The sequence below is a fragment of the Rhinopithecus bieti genome, unplaced genomic scaffold (genome assembly GCF_001698545.2).
Source record: "Rhinopithecus bieti isolate Rb0 unplaced genomic scaffold, ASM169854v2 scaffold_3878, whole genome shotgun sequence".
In the NCBI taxonomy this organism is placed as follows: domain Eukaryota; kingdom Metazoa; phylum Chordata; class Mammalia; order Primates; family Cercopithecidae; genus Rhinopithecus; species Rhinopithecus bieti.
Window position 1 is genome coordinate 5,681,436 of NW_016805059.1, and position 21,636 is coordinate 5,703,071.

General features: G+C 42.6%; 1 protein-coding gene across 2 annotated transcripts in view; it reads left to right on the top strand.

Annotated features, from left to right (window-relative positions):
* TMEM154 (transmembrane protein 154) overlaps window positions 1-21,636 on the top strand; it is a 59,350-nt gene that overhangs the window by 27,286 nt on the left and 10,428 nt on the right. For both annotated transcript variants that reach the window (XM_017871118.1, XM_017871119.1), the window contains exons 2-6: window positions 3,377-3,637; window positions 3,728-3,766; window positions 12,895-12,922; window positions 14,161-14,246; window positions 16,308-16,365. In XM_017871118.1, the coding sequence (XP_017726607.1) occupies window positions 3,377-3,637; window positions 3,728-3,766; window positions 12,895-12,922; window positions 14,161-14,246; window positions 16,308-16,365 (472 nt within the window). The remainder of the gene's footprint in view (window positions 1-3,376; window positions 3,638-3,727; window positions 3,767-12,894; window positions 12,923-14,160; window positions 14,247-16,307; window positions 16,366-21,636) is intronic.

Sequence of the window (21,636 nt, forward strand, 5' to 3'; positions counted from 1 at the left end):
GATGGGATTGCTTTCAGTGGGAGCAACCATAGGCAGCCAGCTGGGAGAGGGGTATGCTTTGCTCATGCTTTGGCCCCAGCAGCAGCAGTTTATAGCAGCAATTAGCTGCGAACAGTGGAGTTTGTCCTTGAGGCACATAAACATGTGTGAGTGCCCCTCTGCTGGCCGGGGATCGGGGGAGGGGTGCTGCCAGTGGCTCTTACCTTGGCCCTGGCAGCAGCAGCCAGCAGCAGTGGTGGCTGCAGGCAGGGGCTCCAGAGACATGGAGATGCAGGGGCTGTTGGGCCCTAGGGCAGGATACAGTCTGGTGGGGGCTGGGCCCTCACAGCGGCACTGTGCTGCAGCCACTAGGGCTCAGGGGTGTGTGAGACTCCGCATAAGATCCCTCTCTGGAGAAATGCCATTGCACAGTCTACAGGCAGCTCTCAATGTTAGTCTCAGGGTCTGTGATAGTTGAGGGGCTCTCCCATAGCTAAGCTGGAGGAGTCTGCAGTGGAAATATGGACCACTTACCCTTTCCCCACATTGGGGAGCTTCTCCAGGCTCCCAAACATTGTCAGCCAAGAAGGATGTCTTATTTCCCGCTCCTTCCTTGCTTTAAGTGTTTTCTGTCACTACTCTGTTGAATTCCAGTGTTCTCTCTTAAACGGTCAATTCAAAATGTAGCTTGTCTACTCACTACTTTTGTTATTTTTTATGAAGGAGGTGAGTGCCAGATGCATCTAGTCAGCCATGTTGAAGCCCCTCCTCTCTTCAAAACTTGGTAGTTATTTTTTCAATCCTGCCTCTGGCATATACACGTGAGAAACACCGGTGAGTTTACTCTGCAGTATGTAATTAATTCTGATGGTTTGGGGTTGCATTTACTAAAGGGATTATCAAATGAATTCCCTGCTGTGGGAGACTGAAGTATTTATTCATACAATCAACACAATTAGATTCTTATTGTCTTAGCTCAAATACCACAAACTGCGAGACTTAAACAACAGACATTTATTTCTCGCAGTTCTGGAGGCTGGGAAGTTCAAGATCAAAGGTGCTAGAAGATTCAGTATTTGGTGAGAACTCTCTTCCTGGCCTGCAGTCGCCACCTTCTTTCCATATCCACACATGGCAAGGAGAGAGAACTCTGGTTTTCTTATCTTCTCATAGGAGCAATAATCCCATCACAGGGGCCCCACTCTCATGATCTCATCTAAACCTAATGACCTCTCAAAGGCCTCACCTCTTAGCCCTAATCCATCACATTGAGGATTAGGGCTTCAATATATGAACTAGAGGGGAATACAAACATTCAATTCATAGCAGTGACCAAACATTTTTGTTTCAACCAAAATCAGACGACTCCATTGTTACGGGATTATGAAGATAGATAAACTATTGAATTGGCTCTGCATTGTCCAGTTCGATCATTCTATGCAGTAATTGCCTAACCTACACCACAGAGTGTGGTTTAAAGCAGCTGACTTCTCTATTTGCGTAGTTCCTTTCACCTTAGAAGAACTTTCTTATAAATTCTTATAATTTCTTATAAATCATCTCATTTGATAACTTACAAGGTATTTTCTTCAGCTAGCCCCTTCTGAAAGGTAGACAACATTACATGATATTAGGAAAAAGACCTTCAGCTTACCTTACCATGACTACTGCTTAGTCAGGTAAGGAAAAGTTTTTCAGATAGTCATCAAGTCAGTAGTCCTTTCCCATCCTGATGGTTTTTATTTTCCTTTTCTTTTTCTTTTTTTTTGAGACAGAGTTTCGCTCTTGTTGCCCAGGCTGAAGTGCAATGGCACGATCTTGGCTGACTGCAACCTCTGCTTCCTGAGTTAAAGTGATTCTCTTGCCTCAGCCTCCCAAGTAGCTGGGATTACAGGCATGTGCCACCACGCCCGGCTAATTTTTGTATTTTTAGTAAAGACAGGTTTCACCATGTTGGTCAGGCTGGTCTTAAACTCCTGACCTCAGATGACCTGCCCTCCTTGGCCTCCCAAACTGTTGGGATTACAGGCATGAGCCACTACGCCCAGCCAGGATGGTTTTTCAATATATTCTGAGGTTCATATTGAACAAACTGTTCAATACAGTTTGACATTAGGGAAACCACCATTCCTTCCTTCCTTCCTTCCTTCCTTCCTTCCTTCCTTCCTTCCTTCCTTCCTTCCCTCCCTCCCTCCTTTTTCCTCCTTTCCTCCTTTCCTCCTTTGCTCCTTTCCTCCTTTCCTCCCTTCCTCCCTTTCTTTCTCTCTTTCTTTCTTTCTTTCTTCTTTTGACAGAGTCTTGCTCTGTTGCCAAGCTGGAGTGCAATGGCACAATCTCGGCTCACTGCAACTTCCACCTCCTGGTTTCAAGTGATTCTCCCGCCTCAGCCTCCCAAGTAGCTGAGATTACAGGCAGCCACCACTATGTCCGGCTAATTATTGTATTTTAGTAGAGACCAGGTTTCACCATGTTGGTCAGGCTGGTCTCGAACTCCTAACCTCAGGTGATCCACCCATCTCAGCCTCCCAAAGTGCTGGGATTACAGGCATGAGCCACTGTGCCCAGCACAGTCAATTCATTTTCAAAGAATTATTTTCCATTGATAGGTAACCTTTTATTTAAATATTAGGACACAGACAGGGGCGGTGGCTCACACCTGCAATTCTAGCACTTTGGTAGACTGCGGCAGGTGGATCACTTGAGGCATGGAGTTCGAGACCAGCCTGGCCAACATGGTGAAACCCTGTCTCTACTAAAAATACAAAAATTAGCTGGGTATGGTGGCACGTGCCTGTAAGCCCAGCTACTCTGGAGGCTGAGGCACAAGAATTGCTTGAACCCAGGAGGTGAAAATTGCAGTGAGCTGAGTTCATGCCACTGCACTCCAGCCGGGGCAATGGAGCAAGACTCTGCCTCAAAAAAAAAAAAAAAAATTATGACACAGAGTGCATTTGTTTACATCTAAAAGTGCTGTATGGCATGTACTTAACTTTTAGTAAATGTGAATTTAAATTTATTCAGACATTTTATTAAAATATTATCATATCCTACAGGAGACGTCCTGTAATATCACATAACTTGGCTTGGAACATCACCCTTAACCTGGGGCAGCTTCCTAATGCCCTTTGCTTAAGCGCATCTAAAATGTCTGGTCAATGCAAAACTGCCTACCTTTGCACAAGGTTTTTCTCTGAGCTCTGATTCCATGTTCAATACACTCCCAGCTTGAGCTTCATTTATGTTAAATCAATGCTCTGTGTCACACCTAGCTTGGAGCCCAGGTATAATGGGTCAAGTTTATCACAGAATGTATCTAGGAATAATTTAAAAATCATTGACAATATAACATACTAACTTTGTCTCCATGGCAATCTCAGTTTTGTATCTGTTCCCACAGGTAATTTTGAGGAATTAGAACACTCAGGAGATACACCTGAGGAATCTGAAAGACCAAATGAAGTGACTACTCCAAGCATATTTGCTGCAGTGACCGCCACAGAAACATTAACTGCAAATATAAATTCTACCAACATTGCTCCGGATGAAAATCAGTTAGAGTTTATACTGATGGTGTTGATCCCTTTGATTTTATTGGTCATCTTACTTTTATCTGTGGTATTCCTTGCAACATACTATAAAAGAAAAAGAACTAAACAAGGTAAATATTTGATGTATTCCCATTTCCAGAAAATTGCTTCATGTGTTAGTGAAAAATCAATAAAACAAAATATTCTTTGCTTTGATATAGAACCTTCCAGCCAAGGATCTCAGAGTGCTTTACAGACATGTGAGTATTATCCTAAAACCTGCCTGCAGTTGGGGGTGGGATTGGAGAAGGAGCAGAGACATTTTAAAATTAAGCAACAAGGACTACTTACAATAGTAAGTAATGAATAATACATTTCAATGAAATTTTCCAGAAGTGAATATATGCATATTCCTTTCTTTAAAAAAAGTTTAATGGAATTTTAAAATACAGGCATGCCTTGTTTGGTTGCACTTTGCTTTATTGCACTTTACAGGTATTGCTTTTTTTTTTTTTAAACAAATTGAAGTGGCAACCATTGCATCGAACCAGTCTATTGGTATCATTTTTCCAACAGCACATGTTTAGTTTGTGTCTCTGCATTACATTTTGATAATTCTCACAATATTTCAAATGTTCTCAATATTACTGTGCCTGTTATGGCGATCTGTGATCAGTGATCTTTGATATTACTGTGGTAATTGTTTTGGGGTGCCTGAAACCATGCTCACGGAAGACAGTGAACTTAATTGATAAACATTGTGTGTGTTCTGACTACTTCACCAACAGGCCATTCCCCATCTCTCTCCCTGTCTTCAGGCCTCTCTATTCCCTGATACAGAATGATATTGAAATTAGGCCAATTCATATCCCTACAATGGCATCTAAGTGTTCAAATGAAAGGAAGAGTCACATATCTCTCATTTTAAGTGAAAAGCTAGAAATGATTAAGCCTTGTGAGGAAGGCAAGTTGAAAGCTGAGATAGGCTGAAAACCAGGCCTCTTGTGCCAAACATTTAGCCAAGCTGTAAATGCAAAGAAAAATTTCTTGAAGGAAATTAAAAGTGCTACTCAGTGAACATACAATGATAGGAAAGCAAAGCAGTATTATTGTTAATACAGAGAAAATTTCAGTGGTCTGAGTAGAAGATCAAACTAGTCACTGCATTCTCTTAAGCCTAAGCCTAATTCAGAGCAAGGCCTTAATTCTCTTTAATTCTACAAAGGCTGAGAGAGGTGAGGAAGCTGCAGAAGAAGAATTGGAAGCTGGCAGAGGGTGGTTCATGAGGTTTAAGGGAAAAAGCCGTTTCTATAACATAACAGTGCAAGACGAAGCAGCAAGGACTGATGTAGGAGCTGCAGCAAGTTATCCAGAAGACCCAGTTCAAATCATTGATGAAGGTGGCTACACTCAACCATAGATTTTCAATGTAGATGAAACAGTCCTCTATTGGAAGAAGATGCCATCTGACTGGGCATGGTGGCTCATGCCTGTAATCTCAGCACTATGGGAGGCTGAGGCAGATCATTTGAGGTCAGGAGTTTGAGACCAGCCTGGCCAACATGGTGAAACCCTGTCTCTACTTAAAAAAAAAAAAAAAAATGCCATCTAAGACTTTAATAGCTGGAGAGGAGAAGTCACTGCCTGACTTCAAAGCTTCAAAAGATATGCTGGTTCCCTTGTTAGAAGCTACTGTAGTTGGTGACTTTAAGTTAAAGCTGATTCTTATTTACCATTCTGAAAATATGACAGCTCTTAAGAATTATGCTAAATCTGCTCTGCCTGTGCTCTGTAAGTGGAACAACCAAGCCTGGATGTTAGCACATTTGTTTATAGCATGGTTTACTGAATATTTTAAGCCCACCATTAAGACCTACTGCTCGGCCGGGCGCGGTGGCTCAAGCCTGTAATCCCAGCACTTTGGGAGGCCGAGACAGGCGGATCACAAAGTCAGGAGTTCGAGACCATCCTGGCTAACACGGTGAAACCCTGTCTCTACTAAAAAATACAAAAAAAAAGCTAGCCGGGCGAGGTGGCTGGCGCCTGTAGTCCCAGCTACTTGGGAGGCTGAGGCAGGAGAATGGCGTAAACCCGGGAGGCGGAGCTTGCAGTGAGCTGAGATCCGGCCACTGCACTCCANATTTACCATTCTGAAAATATGACAGCTCTTAAGAATTATGCTAAATCTGCTCTGCCTGTGCTCTGTAAGTGGAACAACCAAGCCTGGATGTTAGCACATTTGTTTATAGCATGGTTTACTGAATATTTTAAGCCCACCATTAAGACCTACTGCTCGGCCGGGCGCGGTGGCTCAAGCCTGTAATCCCAGCACTTTGGGAGGCCGAGACAGGCGGATCACAAAGTCAGGAGTTCGAGACCATCCTGGCTAACACGGTGAAACCCTGTCTCTACTAAAAAATACAAAAAAAAAGCTAGCCGGGCGAGGTGGCTGGCGCCTGTAGTCCCAGCTAATTGGGAGGCTGAGGCAGGAGAATGGCGTAAACCCGGGAGGCGGAGCTTGCAGTGAGCTGAGATCCGGCCACTGCACTCCAGCCCGGGCGACAGAGCGAGACTCCGTCTCAAAAAAAAAAAAAAAAAAAAAAAAAAAAAAAAAAAAAAAAAGACCTACTGCTCAAAATACAAGATTCCACTAAAAATATTACTGCTCGTTGACAATGCACCTGGTCACCCAAGAGCCCTGATGGAGATGTACAAGGAGACTAATGTTTTCATGCCTGCTGATACAACATCCATTCTGCAGCCCATGGATTAAGGAGTCATTTTGAATTTCAAGTCTTATTGTTTAAGACATACATTTTGTAAGGCCATAGCTGCCATAGATGGTGAGTCCTCTGATAAATTTGGGAAGGAATCTTCTGGGAAGAATTCACCATTCTAGATGCCATTAAGAACATTTCCCATTCATAGGAGGAGGTCAAAATATCAGCATCAACAGGATTTTGGAAGAAGTTGATTCCAAGACCCACGGATGACTTTGAAGGGTTCAAGACTTGAGTGGAGGAGTCACTGCAGATGTGGTAGAAATAGCAAGAAAACTAGGATAAGAAGTGAAGCCTGAAGATGCCATGGAATTGCTGCAATCTCGTGATAAAACATTAAGTGGCTGAGAAATTGCTTCTTCTGAATGAACAAATAAAGTGGGTTTTTTTTTTTTTTGAGATAGAATCTACTCCTGGTGAAGATGCCATGAACGTTGTTGAAACGACAACAGAGGATTTAGAATATTACATAAACATAGTTGGTAGATCAGCGGCAGGTTTTGTGAGAATTGTCTCCAATCATGAATTCTATTGCGGGTAAAATGCTATCAAACAGCATCATATGCTACAGAGAAATCTTTGTGGAAAAGAGTCAATCAATGTGACACATTTCACTGTGATCTTACTTTAAGGCATTGCCACAGCCTTCCCAACCATCAGTAGCCGCCACCCTGAGCAGTCAGTAGCCATCAGCATCAAGGCAGGACCCTCCACCAGAAAAATCATTACAACTCGCGGAAGGCTCAGACCATCATTAGCATTTTTTAGCAATAAAGTATTTTAAATTAAGGTATATACATTGTCTCTGTAGACACAATATTGTTGCACACTTAATAGACTACACTGTAGAAAAAACATAACTTTTTATGCATTTGGAAACTAAAAAATTAATGTGACTTGCTTTATTGCAATACTCACTTTATCGCAGTGGTGTGGACCTGAACCTGCATATTTCTGGGGGATGCTTTTCTGCTGCTGCCATCTCCAGATGAAGATCCTGTATAATTTGGGGAAAGAAAAAGGCTGATCAAGAAGTGGGTCAGATTAGGGTTAGGGATGGGAAGGCTAGAGGCCCTGGGGTCATCACCACAAGAAGAGCGTTCTTTCATCCATATTTCTGTCACAGATTTTATTTTCTCCACCACCCCACATCCCAATTTGATCTTGAAAAGTCCTGGAGGAAGCATTGTTCTTGTTCCCATTGAAGCTATGCTAACTTTTATAATCAAATTCTTCAACTGTCTAAAGATTAGTAACATCAATCTGAAAACCAATTAGATAGAAATTCCCTCAGTCAGAGACCCACTTTGAGAGTATTCAGTTCTGATTCAAGGAGCATCATGTGCTAGGGGTCAGGGTAGTTCTAGGTCCAAAGCAGACTTGGGTACTTTTGGTTTGTGGTAGTAAAAATTACTTGGATTCGATTTTTTTTTTTTTTTTTTTTTTTGAGACGGAGTCTTGCTCTGTCGCCCAGGCTGGAGTGCAGTGGCACAATCTCAGCTCACTGCAAGCTCCACTTCCCAGGTTCACGCCATTCTCCTGCCTCAGCCTCCTGAGTAGCTGGGAATACAGGCGCCCACCACCTCGCCCGGCTAATTTTTTGCATTTTTAGTAGAGACGGGGTTTCGCCGTGTTAGCCAGGTTGGTCTCTATCTCCTGACCTCATGATCCGCCCGCCTCGGCCTCCCAGAGTGCTGGGATTACAGGCGTGAGCCACCGCGCTCCGCTCAGATTCGATTTTTAAGTTGAAGCCTTTATAGTCTTTCCAAAAAGTTACTCAAAGGATAGGAACATCTCTAATACAATACATAGTCATACATGTATACAAAACTCACTTTATGTCCCTCACTCCCACCACAGGGCACCTCTGGCTTTGGGGCCATGCCTTTGTCCCACATGCCTCCCTCACTGTCCCTGTGCCAGAGGAACCTTTCATTGCCAGCAGCTGAGGCAAATGTGAGCTGGGAAAGAAGCCCCAAAGAGTATTTCCTTTCATGGCAGAGGCTGACATAATAGATTCCAAGGAAGTAGGAAATACACATGTTTCTCCACTGCTTGAAATTTCAGGACTTCCTAATAACATAGTCATATGGAGGCTTCTTTCTATTTAAGAAAAAAAAGCAAACAGAGCTTTTTAAATTTTTTAAAATTCAGGGAAAGTCATGATTTCCTTCCCCAAACCATGGCTGGTTTTACCTAATGGAGTCAAGGGTTGGGGGGATGTCAGAAGTATCCACTCACACATGGTGGGACTCTTAGGCTCCAAATCCAGAAATTGATTTTTCATTGAATTTCATTGTGAAAGTCTCATGGTTCAAAAGCCATTTACAAGTGAGAGCCAGCCTCAACCTCAGACATGGCCCATGTATCCTCCACTGTAACTACACTTGAAATATTTGCTGTTCCCAAAACATGACTTGACTTTCAGGGAGCCTCCATGCCTGGTTGATACCATTTCTTCCGTCTGGAATTTTCTTCTTGTCTGCTTGGCAAACTGCCATCCCATTTTTTAGGGCCCAGGTCTGTTTTTGTTTTGCTTAAGAGACAGGGCCTTGCTCTGTCGCCCAGGCTGGAATGCAGTGGCACGATCCTAGCTCACTGCAGCCTCAAACTCTTGAGCTCAAGTGATCCTCCCACCTCAGCCTACAGAGTAGCTGGTACTACAGGCCTGTGCAACCATGCCTGGGTAGTTTTTTATATTTTAAAAAAATGTTTTGTACAAACGGCATCTTGTAATGTTGCTCAGGCAAGTCTCAAACTCCTAGGCTCAAGTGATCCTCCCACCTCAGCCTCCCAAAGCACTGGGATTACAGATGTGAGCCACCACACCCCATTGCTAGGGTCCAGTTTTTAGGAAGCCTTGAATAATCCTTCCCTAGGCAAAATTAATTACTACCTCTTCTGTGCTCTCAGAATACTTTGTTCACACTCTTTGTTCACAGTATTCACACTGTCATAAGTTAGTGACTTCCTTCCTTCCTTCCTTCCTTCCTTCCTTCCTTCCTTCCTTCCTTCCTTCCTTCCTTCCTTCCTTCCTTTTTTCTTTTCTTATCTTTCTTCTTTTCTTTCTGGGTTATGTTGTCGTTAAGGCCCAAGAGATCCAAGAACTGGTCTTATTTGTGTTGTGTGACAGTGTAGCATTGAGGTTGACAGTCCAGACTCGAACCACATACACTGCTTGGTTGGCTTGCACTTCCTGGCACTGTGACTCTCTGATTAAGTTTCTTCATCTGTAAAATGCGCAAATTCAATACCTACCTCATAGAGTTGTGAGAATTAAATGGTTTATATAGGCAAATCACTTAGAAAAAGTCAGAACCTGGCATAAGTGCTAAGTGCTAGCTTATTACCATCCCTTTACCTAACTCAATGCCTAGTCCAACACACACTAGCTGTTTGTTTGTTTGTTGAATAAGTGACTTAATTAAAGAATGTTAGAATGTTTTTTAAAGAACATCTACTCTCAGAGGGAAAGCCAAATTTGTACATTATCCTTACTATGAATTGGTACATTGTTTTTACCTTAAATATGCCTAACTTTAAAAAACACAACAGAGAAAACTTAGAATTTCAAAACAATTGGCTTATCATGAAAGTTTTTGATAGAGAGTTTTATTTGAATTTTTTTCTCTTATCAGCCAATGCTTTAATACAGACATGATCACTAGCTGCTTAATAGAGGGATATCATTTTAGAAAAACTGAATGCTCAAAGTTCATAAAAGCACAATATTTACATTAGCAAAATGTGATTTTTTTCAGGTAAAATACAATTATCATGGAAGGTCAGAGCAGTATGTTGCTTGGAAAGTTCCCACAGAAATGCTTTACAGGAGGGCATGGATACCTGCACACTATGTCCCCTGGGAAAGTTAGAAGCAGACATACTGTTTCTTACCCCACGTGGATAGAGCCTGGTCTGTTATACTATACCAGGAAATAAGTCTTTAAATCTGACACTGGGAGAGGACTTGGCCAAAACTTTTAGAACACTTCATCTGATTGGAAATTACTTTTTCCTTTGGGCTTGTCCGTTTCATGTCCAGGGAAAGGGAAACATGGTGTAGTAACGTGATGTTCTGCTATCATTCTTCCTAGACCTCCCGGCATTAAATCTGCAGTGTCTTGATGTGCGAGGTCTCTCTGAAAGAGCTGCAGGGAAAACAGCTGGCAATAAACTACCACTTTAAACAGGCTGTGGCTACATGATGCCTGGCTTGCTCAGTAAATCTTCTGGAAAGAGACTCTTTCTCTTGCTCACTGCTCAGCATGGAAACAAGATAAGGAAGACAGAGGCTCCTGTAGCTCCTGCCCTCCCCTAGCCTCCACCAGACAACCCCACTGTCAGATGTACAAAGGAGAGGACCTGAGAGGAGGGTACTGTCAGGCTAAGTGGGGGTCACGTAGGAACTGAAGGAGGAGGACAAAGTGGGTCGGAGGAGATGAAATGGAAGGATTGTTGCAGGGAAAATGGAATGGAGGGGAGGTTGAGATGGAGCTTTGTAAGAGCTGCATTTGCCTCCTGGTTGCAAAGGGAATAGGTGGCTATTCATAAATAGACATAGGCCGGTGGAGTGGAGCAGGCAGAGCCTGATTGCTGAGGACAAGTAATTGGTCTCCCTCCTGGTTTAATGCTCTGCTCTTTGTGTGCCCTCCCAGATGTTTTTCTGTTGCCATGGTGGCTGGAGCAGAGGTAATAGCCATGGAGCAGGGAAGATGAGGCCACAGAAAGCTTTTTGCTCTGTTTTGATACTGATTACAGGAGCTTCACATTTGGTGCATCTGGAGCACTTTTGTAATGGCTTTTAAAAGTTTTCCTTCATCTGCATGCAGGCTAGCTTTTGCTCACCCTGAAGCCTGTGGGGAACCCAGATTATAAAGATAAATCCATGCCCACAATGGTGGGGCCATGCAGCCACTTGCTCTCCGGGAAATTAGTCAGGAATTATTCAGCAGGGAAAAAGGGAGAGGGAGGAGGAGGGAGTGACAAAACAGGAGGATCTTTATGGGTCACCTGTAGGGATGTTCAATTGTGTAGGAGCTTTATTTATAGTAAAATTCCTTAAGGAAATGGCCTGTATATTTTAGATAGAAAGTGTGTGTTTGTGTGTGTGGGGGGTGTGTGTATTCTCCTTTTCCCATCTAAGTTTCTGAGGAGTCAGGCATCTGCAGGAAGCTTTAGATTCCTCCTGGAGGGCAAGAGGACATAGCCTGCAGCTCCTGGAAGGCAAGCAGTGATGGCATGAAACTTACATCTGTGCCCAGCTTTCCTGGATTAGCAATGCCATTCAAGCTTGCCAACCCACAGGAAATTACAGCAGCTCACTGCCGCCAGGAACTCAGTTCCAGGTGTCTGCTGGTTGTGTTCCTTCACTGAGGGCCTCCATTTCTCCAGGACAGACAATAGGAGGCCTCTGATTGCCAAGAATCAGAAACGTCTGACTATTTGGTGGACCCTACAAAATGGTTTGCTTTTCAATCATTTTCACATCATAAATGATGCAGTAGGCCTATGCTATCCACTCAACATCATTGCCTAATTTCTCTGGATGTGTTGGTTCTCCTGTCAAATGAAGCAGGGCTTCAGCTGGGACATCAGGCTCCGATTCTCACCACTTGTTCATTTGGAGTCTGATGTGCGTTAGAGCCATTTTGTAAACAGTTACCTGACTCTCACCTCAAGCAATGGGAACTAAAAACAGGCTTCTTGGAAGTTTCACTATGCTAAGTCCAAAATATTGGACATGAGTTGAACCCCAGTGCTGGACAATTGAGGTTAACACCTAATCATTTATTCCACTGATATTGACTAGGCATTTACCAGGTACTGTGCTAGCTGGCTCAGAGCTGGGGGGATACCACAATGAGTAAGACAGACATGATCCCTGTCCCTCTGCACTTATGGTCCAGTAAGAGAGACAGACAGAAAAAAAAAAAAATCAAACAGACGAGTTGACCAATGAGAAATTGTGGCCAATATTATGAAGGATGCAAGCAAGGTGCTGAGCTGGGGAGCAACAGGAAAGATGGGCCCTGCTTTATATAGAGGAGGTGGGGAAGACCTCCCTGAGGAAAGAGTATTTAAGCTGGGACCCTGAGGATGTGAGGGATCCGGCCATGCAAAGAGCAGGGGTAAAAGGAAAATTCCAAGGGGAGCCCTTGATGGAAGAGACCACATCCTCTGCCAGGAGTGAGGCACAGTGCCACAGTGTTCAGCATGGTGTATCACAGGAAATGAAGCAGCGACCTCTAGATCTGGGACATTTTACTGAAGGAGGCCAAGGAGCAAGCCCTCTTGTTTCACCCTCCCTTTCCTTACCACTGTTTTCCTCTTCTTGTGGATGTAAAAAATAAAGACAGATGAACATCTGATCTGAAGTGAGTGGTCTCCGCTGACCATCCACATCTAAAAGAAAGCAGATTTCACAGGGATTAGGACCTAGTTTCAACATGGCAATCCGCACTTGTTTAAGTTAATGATCGCTCCTTTAAAAACATTACTTAATGTCATTTTGCTCTCTTTGTAAAGCAGACTTCAGCTGTTGTTGAGATTAAAAGTTGTTACAGAAGAACAAAGCTAACATGACCTTTATGTTCATTTCCTTTTAGATGAACTGGGAAATGAAAACGTGAAAGTGTAAGTTTTCCCTGCTGCTTCTGATCCACCTGGGGTGTGAACAGCAACAGTTAGGGCAGACAGCTGCCTTTTCAGGTGTTTTTGTTCTGACACCTTGCGGAGCTCTCCTGCTTCCCAGGCTGGGCTGGAGATCTCTGGTAGCCTAAGGGAGGATGTGCTGGCATCCCCAAACCCTATCCAGCGTGTGAGTGTGATCTGGGCAAGGACAGTGTGTCATCTGCTGTATTTCGTTGTCCTACGTTCAGGAAAGAATCCTGACTGCTGCCAATTTCAAGTGCATAGCAGTTAAATATTCCATCCCTAGTTGTATTTCAAGGATGTCGTTTCATTTACTCTGATTAGAAATTTTATCACCTGGAAAGATACTTGAGCTGGTATTTAGCAGGAGATCCCTGGTCGAAGCAGAAGTTCGCACAGCAAGAACCCCCAGGGATGGGAGAGAGAGAGGAGGAAGAAGGGAAGAGTGGGAGGAGCAGGAGGAAGGGAGAGGAGGGAGGGAAGGGGGGGTGGGAGAGAGAAAAACAAGCCTCCACTCAGAAGCATGTTCTGGGGTGATGCCATCCCCTCCCCACCTTCCAAGCAGCCTCCTGGTTTAGAAACTTTGTGGCTTCCTCTACACAGTGTACTGCCTATGCTGCTTTCAGAGCTGGTGGTCCCTCTTTCCCCAGCCCCATCTCCACTAACCATGGGCTCTGTCCCTTGACTGTGCACTTTGAGCTTCTGCAAGTGAGGGCGGGGAATTTCTGAAAGCAATTGCTCCATTTCTCCAAGAGGGAAAGGCCTGGGAATTGAAGGGACAGGTGATAACTATAGCCTGTTGACAGTGGCCTCTTGACCTGGGGCACTGATCAAAAAACCCCAAGGAAGAGGAAGTGAAATTAAGCAAGGCTAAAATGCTTAATGTGGCAACTCCCCGGAAGGGCCTCACCCTGGGAGCCTTGCAGACTTGACTTTGTACCTTCAGGGGAGCAGTCAGTCTCTCGGGTTCCCTTGTAGTCCACTTGCTGGGCCTGTGGGCACCCCACTTTTGGACCTGTGATAAATGTATGCTTGTGTGGTAGCCTTTCTTCCTACTGAAGTTTGATAGTTTGGACAAGGGGAAGCCCTCAGGCTTCCCTAGAGCATAAGGCACTGAATCAAGTTCATCTTCCCCAGGATGAGCGCTCTAGTCTCTTTCCAAATGAAATCAGACACATTTCACATTTCTTTCCAACAAGCCTTTTGCTCTCTATTTCTAGCCCTATTTTTGAGGAAGATACACCCTCTGTTATGGAAATTGAAATGGAAGAGCTTGATAAATGGATGAACAGCATGAATAGAAATGGTATGTGGTAACCTAAAGTTTTTTTTTTTTTCTTTCCTCTTTAGTAACAGAAGGCTGCAACAGCTTTATAAATATCTCAATAAATCCTGGAGTGAGACAGAGCCCAATCCCACATTAGATCTGGTACATGCAGATAATAAACTTGGTCTGACAATATTTAAATATTCAGCTTAATTGTTGCCACATGTTTTTATTTCTGTACAAGTTGTTGAAATGGTCTTTTTGAAGCAGAAAATGGTATTTTACTCAAGAAAGGAAATCTCTGAGGCCAAATGATCTGGAAAAAGTTAGCATCTGGCATTAACTTATACATTACAGAATTTAGAGATCTATAATTTTAAACTGACTATGGATATAAAACTTTATCAAATGTAGTAGCCATAGATCTGTGCTGTTCAACGTAATAGACAATCACCAAATGTGGCTATTTAAATTTAAATTAATTAAAACTAAAATTAAAAATATCGTGTGTTTAGTAGCCAATGGCTACTTAAGTGGATAGTGTAATGTAGAATATTTCTATCACTTTAGAATGCTCTATTGGACATTGCTCATGTAGATGGTGATACACATACCGCATATAACAACTTCCAATTGATATCTGGCGGTAATGGAAGTCCATGTTCCTTACTTTTTAGTAAATCAATAATGGGACTTTAAAATGACGACAGCTGCTTTTTCTTTTTTAAATTCCCTTTAAAATTAATTATTTTACTACTTAGATTAAATTAATAAAAACCCAGCATTATCATATCATTTGTATTTTTTACCATTTATCTTAAAAAAAAATACCCTAGAGTCTGTCAAATGCAACACTCTGTGGTAGAGTTCGAAAATTCAGAGACTGGTTATAAGGATTATTACTACCAGGCCAGGCACGGCGGCTCACATCTATAACCCCAGCGCTTTTGAAGGCTGAGGCGGGTGGATCACCTGAGATCAGGAGTTCGAAACCAGCCTGGCAAACATGGTGAAACTCCATCTCTACTGAAAATACAAAATTAGCTGGGTGTGGTGGCGCATGTCTGTACTCCCAGCTACTAGGGAGGCTGAAGCAGGAGAATAGCTTGAACCCAGGAGGCAGAGGTTGCAGTGAGCCGAGATCGCACCACTGCACTCCAGCCTGGGCGACAGAGCAAGACTCTATCTCAAACAAACAAACAAACAAAGAATTATTACTACCACAGGCTTATCAAGATGTGATTTCAAAAAAGAGCCACTCAGCTAACCTGTACAATTTCTAACAGGAAAGAAGGACTCTGTAAAGCCATTCTATTTGAGGATGGGGCGGGTCATTGAGATAGTACTTCAGGAATCTCATTTTGTTGTTTTCAGTTGCTAAAAGTAATATGCATACATAGTAGAATTTTTTAAATGCAGAAAAAAAAGTAGAAGAAAAAAATTCACTGCAGAAAGGCAATCTCTTCTTACTATGTTGTTGTATTACGTTTTGTGCCAGAGATTTTGTGAAATATAAAATCATGATTCTGTCATGCTCACTAAAACCAGAAAACTGGAAAAGGCATTTCTATTTGACAACTAAAGCTGAGTTATTTTGACATATAGGTGATAGAATCAAAGAATTTTTTTGCCCTTAAAAATAACGAGTGGTGTATAGAAAGGAACTCATGACCATAGGAAGATTGGCTATTTTCCCACTTTACCCAATTCTTTTCTACCATGCAATCTGATGAAATCATTCTGCAGACACACTGGAACCTCAGGCGAAGCCATGTTATTCCAGTGTCTATCCTGAGACGTGCAGATTCTAGCTTTTGGAGCACTGGGGTGCTACAGGGACAGAATAACCAAGCAGTGATGAATTGTGTCCTTTCCAGGGTCAGAGGCACGTTGAAGTTTTGTATCTGTGTTATTAGCGCTTTTTCCATTTCAAGAACCTTGACATCATTAATCTTTTCACCACTGTCACTCCTTGGCGAGGCCATTTTAGCACAAGTAACCACGCAGATCAGAGAACTATGGTATTCAACTGTATCAGGTTTGTGGATAGAAGATACAATTTCAGTAACTAACAATGAGTTTGCTTTTATTCTGTCCTAGCTGACTATGAATGTTTACCTACCTTGAAGGAAGAGAAGGAATCAAATCACAACCCAAGGTACTTCTCATTTCTGCCACAGATTATATGTATATAGCAGGGAGGGGATTGGGAACTAGGCTTCTCTGTGCCTATAAATTGTATGAGACCATTTACATGGGTGGATATGTGCATGGTGTGGAGAAGAGGAAGTATGTTACAGAAAATAGAAGGCTATAAAGTAAATATCCTAGGGCTCTTTATCTTTAGAAATAAATTAGTATTGACATTTTCTTGCCCTTCTGAGGAGACACTGTTGCCTCAGCTTCTGTTTTGGTCATAAAACTTTCCAATTATGACAAACTGTAGGTTTGTTTACCTTGGATAAATAGATGTTTGGTAAGGAAAACAGATGGAGGCGACAGTCTTAAAGTGGGTAACTGTAAACTGGAGTGAGAAAATAAATGGAAATTTTTTAAAAATGTTCCATTTTACCGCTAGGTGGCTCTGCTTGATAGAAAATTTTAGTGCTTTGGGGTTTGGGTCTCGTTTAGCATTCCACAATTTCATTTAAATTATATTATCTTTTGTGAGGATAGAAATGACCACGTTGGGGGTGTTTTGATTAGAAAATTGTTTTGTCAGGACATGGGAAGTGTTCTAAGGAAAAAGGACTGATGGTTCAGCAGGTTGGGGACTTGCTCTGCAGAGCTCTGCTGTGACCTTGGAGGTACTGAGTGGTTGGCAGCAATCACTCATGGATACCCAGAGAGGAGAGAACTTGAGCCTATGCCTGAGATATCACACTTCTGTTGGAATAAATGGAATAAACCTTCAGGCAGGATAAATGCTCTCCCTCTGTGTTCGCCAGAAGTCTGGTGCCAGTCATCTTAAATGCTTCCAGACTGCAGTCACTTGTCACTGGGCAATCCCTGAAGCCTGAGCATCGCAAGGGAATACTGATTATTAGGCAGTGGTTGGGGCAGTCAGATGTTTATCTTTGGACCCTTTTTCTGCATCTCCCCCTAAACCTTACTTAAGAATTCACCATCCCAAATCTCTCCTCACATCACACCACACAGTCTTATTCAGACAAACCTCAGCTCTGATGCCAAAGTCTATACCTATTGTAGATTTAGGTCAATATCACCCCCCTAGGCATTTTCATGTTAAGATTCTTTGCCAGTTCGGAAAGGATTCTATCCTATTTAAAAGAGATTCCAGGTCACGCTTGGTGACGCTTGCCTGTAGTCCTAGTTACTTGAGAGGCTGAGATGAGAGGATTGCTTGAGCCCAGGATTTCAGGATTGTAGTGAGCTATGATTGTACCACTGCATTCCAGCCTGGGCAACAAGCGAGAGCAACACTCTGTCTCTGAGAGAGAGAGAGAGAGAGAGAGAGAGAGAGAGAGAGAGAGAGAAACAAGCAGGTGGAAGAAAACAAAATGCCAGGGGGAATATTACAAAGGGATATTTTCCCCATGTTTTGACCTTACCTGGAAATCTGTAACTATATATGTCTGGTATAGGGCTCAGATCACTACTAAACCTCCATAAATATCTTAGATATCTTATTACTCTATCCCTGATGAGCACCCTCAATGATGCTACAAACCACCCTCAGTGATTTTTACATACCTGCCTTTTGCTCTTTGAAATTGTTGGCAACATGGAAGAAGCTTAACATTACAGAATTGTATGGCAGTGAAAGTGCCTTAAAATCAGATTTTGGCCAGGCACGGTGGCTTATGCCTGTAATTCCAGCACTTTGGGAGGCTGAGGCAGGCAGATCACCTGAGGTCAGGAGTTTGAGACCAGCCTGGCCAACATGGTGAAACTCTGTCTCCACCAAAAATACAAAAATTAGCCAGGCAAAGTGGCAGGTGCCTATAATCCCAGCTACTCGGGAGGCCAAGGCAGGAGAATCCCTTCAACCCAGGAGGCGGAGGTTGCGGTGAGCGCTGATCACACCATTGCACTCCAGCCTGGGCAACAAGAGCGAAATTCTGTTTCAAAAAAAAATCACATTTTTGAAATAATGAGAAAATGAGCTAGAGCCTTAACATAGTTAAATTATTGTTTTAAAAGGGAATGTCTACATTCCTCTGTGGGTCCAGAGCTGTCTGACATTCACAGGATGGCTGTCAGGCCTTCACTTTATGCCCTTTCAGTGATGCCAGCACTAGCATTTGAGAACCAAGAATGGCAAGTCCCAGATCTTTGTAAAGCCAGGCACTTTCTGATTACTTCAAAGGTTATTATGATATTGCAAAGTTAATTTTTTATTCACTAAAAAATCTAAGAAAAGTACATTGGTTTTAGAACAAAATCCAGCACAAAGTAAGTTCTCAATAAGCACTGGTTATTGCTACTATAATTATTAGGAAATTAAAACTGATATACAGAAACTCACTGCCTTTATTCTAAGACCCAGCTCACTGGATTAAAAAACAAACAAAACAAAAAAAACCTCACTTCCTTTATCCTAAGCCTGTATCCTAAGACCCAGACATATCAATATTGGTGGGCAAAGCATTATTTTTGTCCCTGTGTTCCCTGTGGTTTCTTTCTGGACCTCCCAATCCTGGGAAATCAGGAATTTGTTTGATCTACTATGAGACTTTCTGTTCTCCTTCATTACTGGCATAGGCCCATTAGTGTTGGTGATTTAGGAATAGTCCACTTATCACTCTGGAGTTTTTTGGTGTTTTGTCGTTTTGTGTTGAGACAGAGTCTTGTTCTGTTGTCTAGGCTGAAGTGCAGTGGTGTGATCATGGCTCACTGCAGCCTCAACTTCCTAGGCCTAAGTGATTTCCCCAACTTAGCCTCCCTAGTAGTTGGGACCACAGGTTTGTCCACCATGACTGGCTAATTTTATTTTACTTTATTGTGGTGACAGGGTCTCCTTATGTTGCCCAGGCTGGTTTCACACTTTTGGGCTCAATCAATCCTTCTGCTGCCTTGGCCTCCCAAAGTGTTGGGATGACAGGAGTGAGCCACCATGCCTGGCCCATTCTGAAGTTTTTAAAAGCATATTAGCACCTTATAATTTGGACAATCTTTCTTTTCTGTCATAATTTCAGTTACATTTCTTTTTCTTATGCTAATGTTTTATTTAACTACATTGATAATCCATAAAATGTTTACTTTGAGTATCTACCCTGTGACAAAAATAAGATTTCTTTTGTCTCTAAAAGCTTGTGAATTGTTATAGATACAGGTGGAAAGTGCATTAGTGGGTCATAAGACTTAGAAACAGAAGACTCATTTCAGACCTAATTTGAATACTTGTTTGTTCTTTAGACAAAAACAAGTCACTTTAGCTCTCTGAGTTTTAATTTCTTCATCTTGAAAAATGGAAATAAGAACATCTGTCCTTCTAGTTTCACAGGATGATATAAGAGAATGAAACCACCTAACTAGGTTTTATTTTTATTTTGTTTATTTATTTATTTATTTATTTATTTATTTGAGACGGAGTTTTGCTCTTGTCGCCCATGCTAGAGTGCAATGGTGCAATCTCGGCTCATTGCCAGCCTCTGCCTCCTGGGTTCAAGCAGTTCTCCTGCCTCAGCCTCCTAAGTAGCTGGGATTACAGGTGCCCACCACCATGCCCGGCTAATTTTGTATTTTTAATAGAGACGGGGTTTTACCACATTGGTCAGGCTGGTCTCAAACTTCTGACCTCAGGTAATCCGTCCACCTCGGCCTCCCAAAGTGCTGGGATTACAGGTGTGAGACACTGCACCCAGCAGTAGCTAAGTTTTAAAGCATTATGCAAGTGAAACTAATTATTTTTATGCAGTGGCAATAGTTCTTCCCCTCCCACATTGGTATTTTAAAAGATTATTTTTAGGGCAGTTTTAGGTTCACAGCAAAACTGAGCAGAAAGTACAGAGTTCCCATATACCCTCTGCCCTCACACATGCACAGCCTCTCCCATTATCAATGTCCCCCATAGGAGTGCCACATTTGTTGCAATCAATCAACCTACATTGACACACCATTATCACCCAAAGTTTTCCATTGGCTTTTACCTTGTGCATGATTCTTCCTCTGTCATCGAAGTAGTATACAGGTGAATTTAATGCTTCAGAAAGTATGCAACAGTCATTAAAAATTGAATTTAGTGGAAAACACACTTCTTTCTCCTGATAAACAAAGACTTCTGGAATTCATTTACAGGCTTCCACTTTCCTTGATGCTAGAAAGACATCCCTGACAAAGAACCTCTGTTATCTATTAAGTCCATAGAACCTAAATCCGCCATGCTTCTGGGAAAAGGGAGTTAATCTGGTAACCACCCTACAGTGAATATACCACATTGTGTGCAAAGACTTCAACTCTTCAACCTTGTCTTGTTAGGGTCCATAATCTCAGGGCTTTCAGAATTTTATCCACGTCTAATTGGCCAGTCCTTGTTCATTACTTTCCTCTGTCCTCATTTAATGGATATTCTTCCTGAGCTGTGGAATCCAAAAGACAGTACAGGATTTTAATAAGGACCAGAGATGTACAAAATACTATGGGAAGTTGACACTATGGTTTTCATGTTTTAAAAAAATCAATAGGAAAAGCAACAAAGGAATCATGGGGGAGGGGAGTGTTTCATATTCTTATTTTCCATCTTAGCATCTTTTCTGTGATTCATACCTGCTATGTGCCTGGCACTGCACAGGGGCATAGTGTAAGTGGGAGGAGGGCACTAGGAGGGGTCTGCCCTCAAGTTGAAGAGAATTTCATCCCTGATCTCGTTAAGCATTGCCAACACATGGTAATGACAGAAAACAGATCCTCTTGGTTGGTTTTATTATTGTTTTAACTTTCATGTAGAAAACACACTCCCTTATTGCCTAACCCCACCCTCACAACACCCTCCCAAATGCCACTAGATAGTGGTGCAAACAAGAAAAAGTCCCTTTTATCATGACTCTTCCAATCTAGCCAGCCTCTTCCTTCTTCTGGAGGCATTTGTAGTTACAAGGTTTCCTGAAAGCTTGGTCTTTCTGTCTCTGCAACCTCAGATGAATAACCACAGACAGGGAATCGCAAGTATCAGCCAAATGCCTGTCTTCTTTCCTCTTATATCTCTTGACCACAGGGATGATTTTACATTGAGCAACAACATAGGGAATGATTAGGGAAAGAATTAGATTTGGTAGGCCGGGCTCAGTGGCTCAAGCCTGTAATCTCAGCACTTTGGGAGGCTGAGACGGGCGGATCACGAGGTCGGGAGATCAAGACCATCCTGCCTAACCTGGTGAAACTCCGTCTCTACTAAAAAATACAAACAACTAGCCGGCCGAGGTCGCGGGCCCCTGTTGTCCCAGCTACTCGGGAGGCTGAGGCAGGA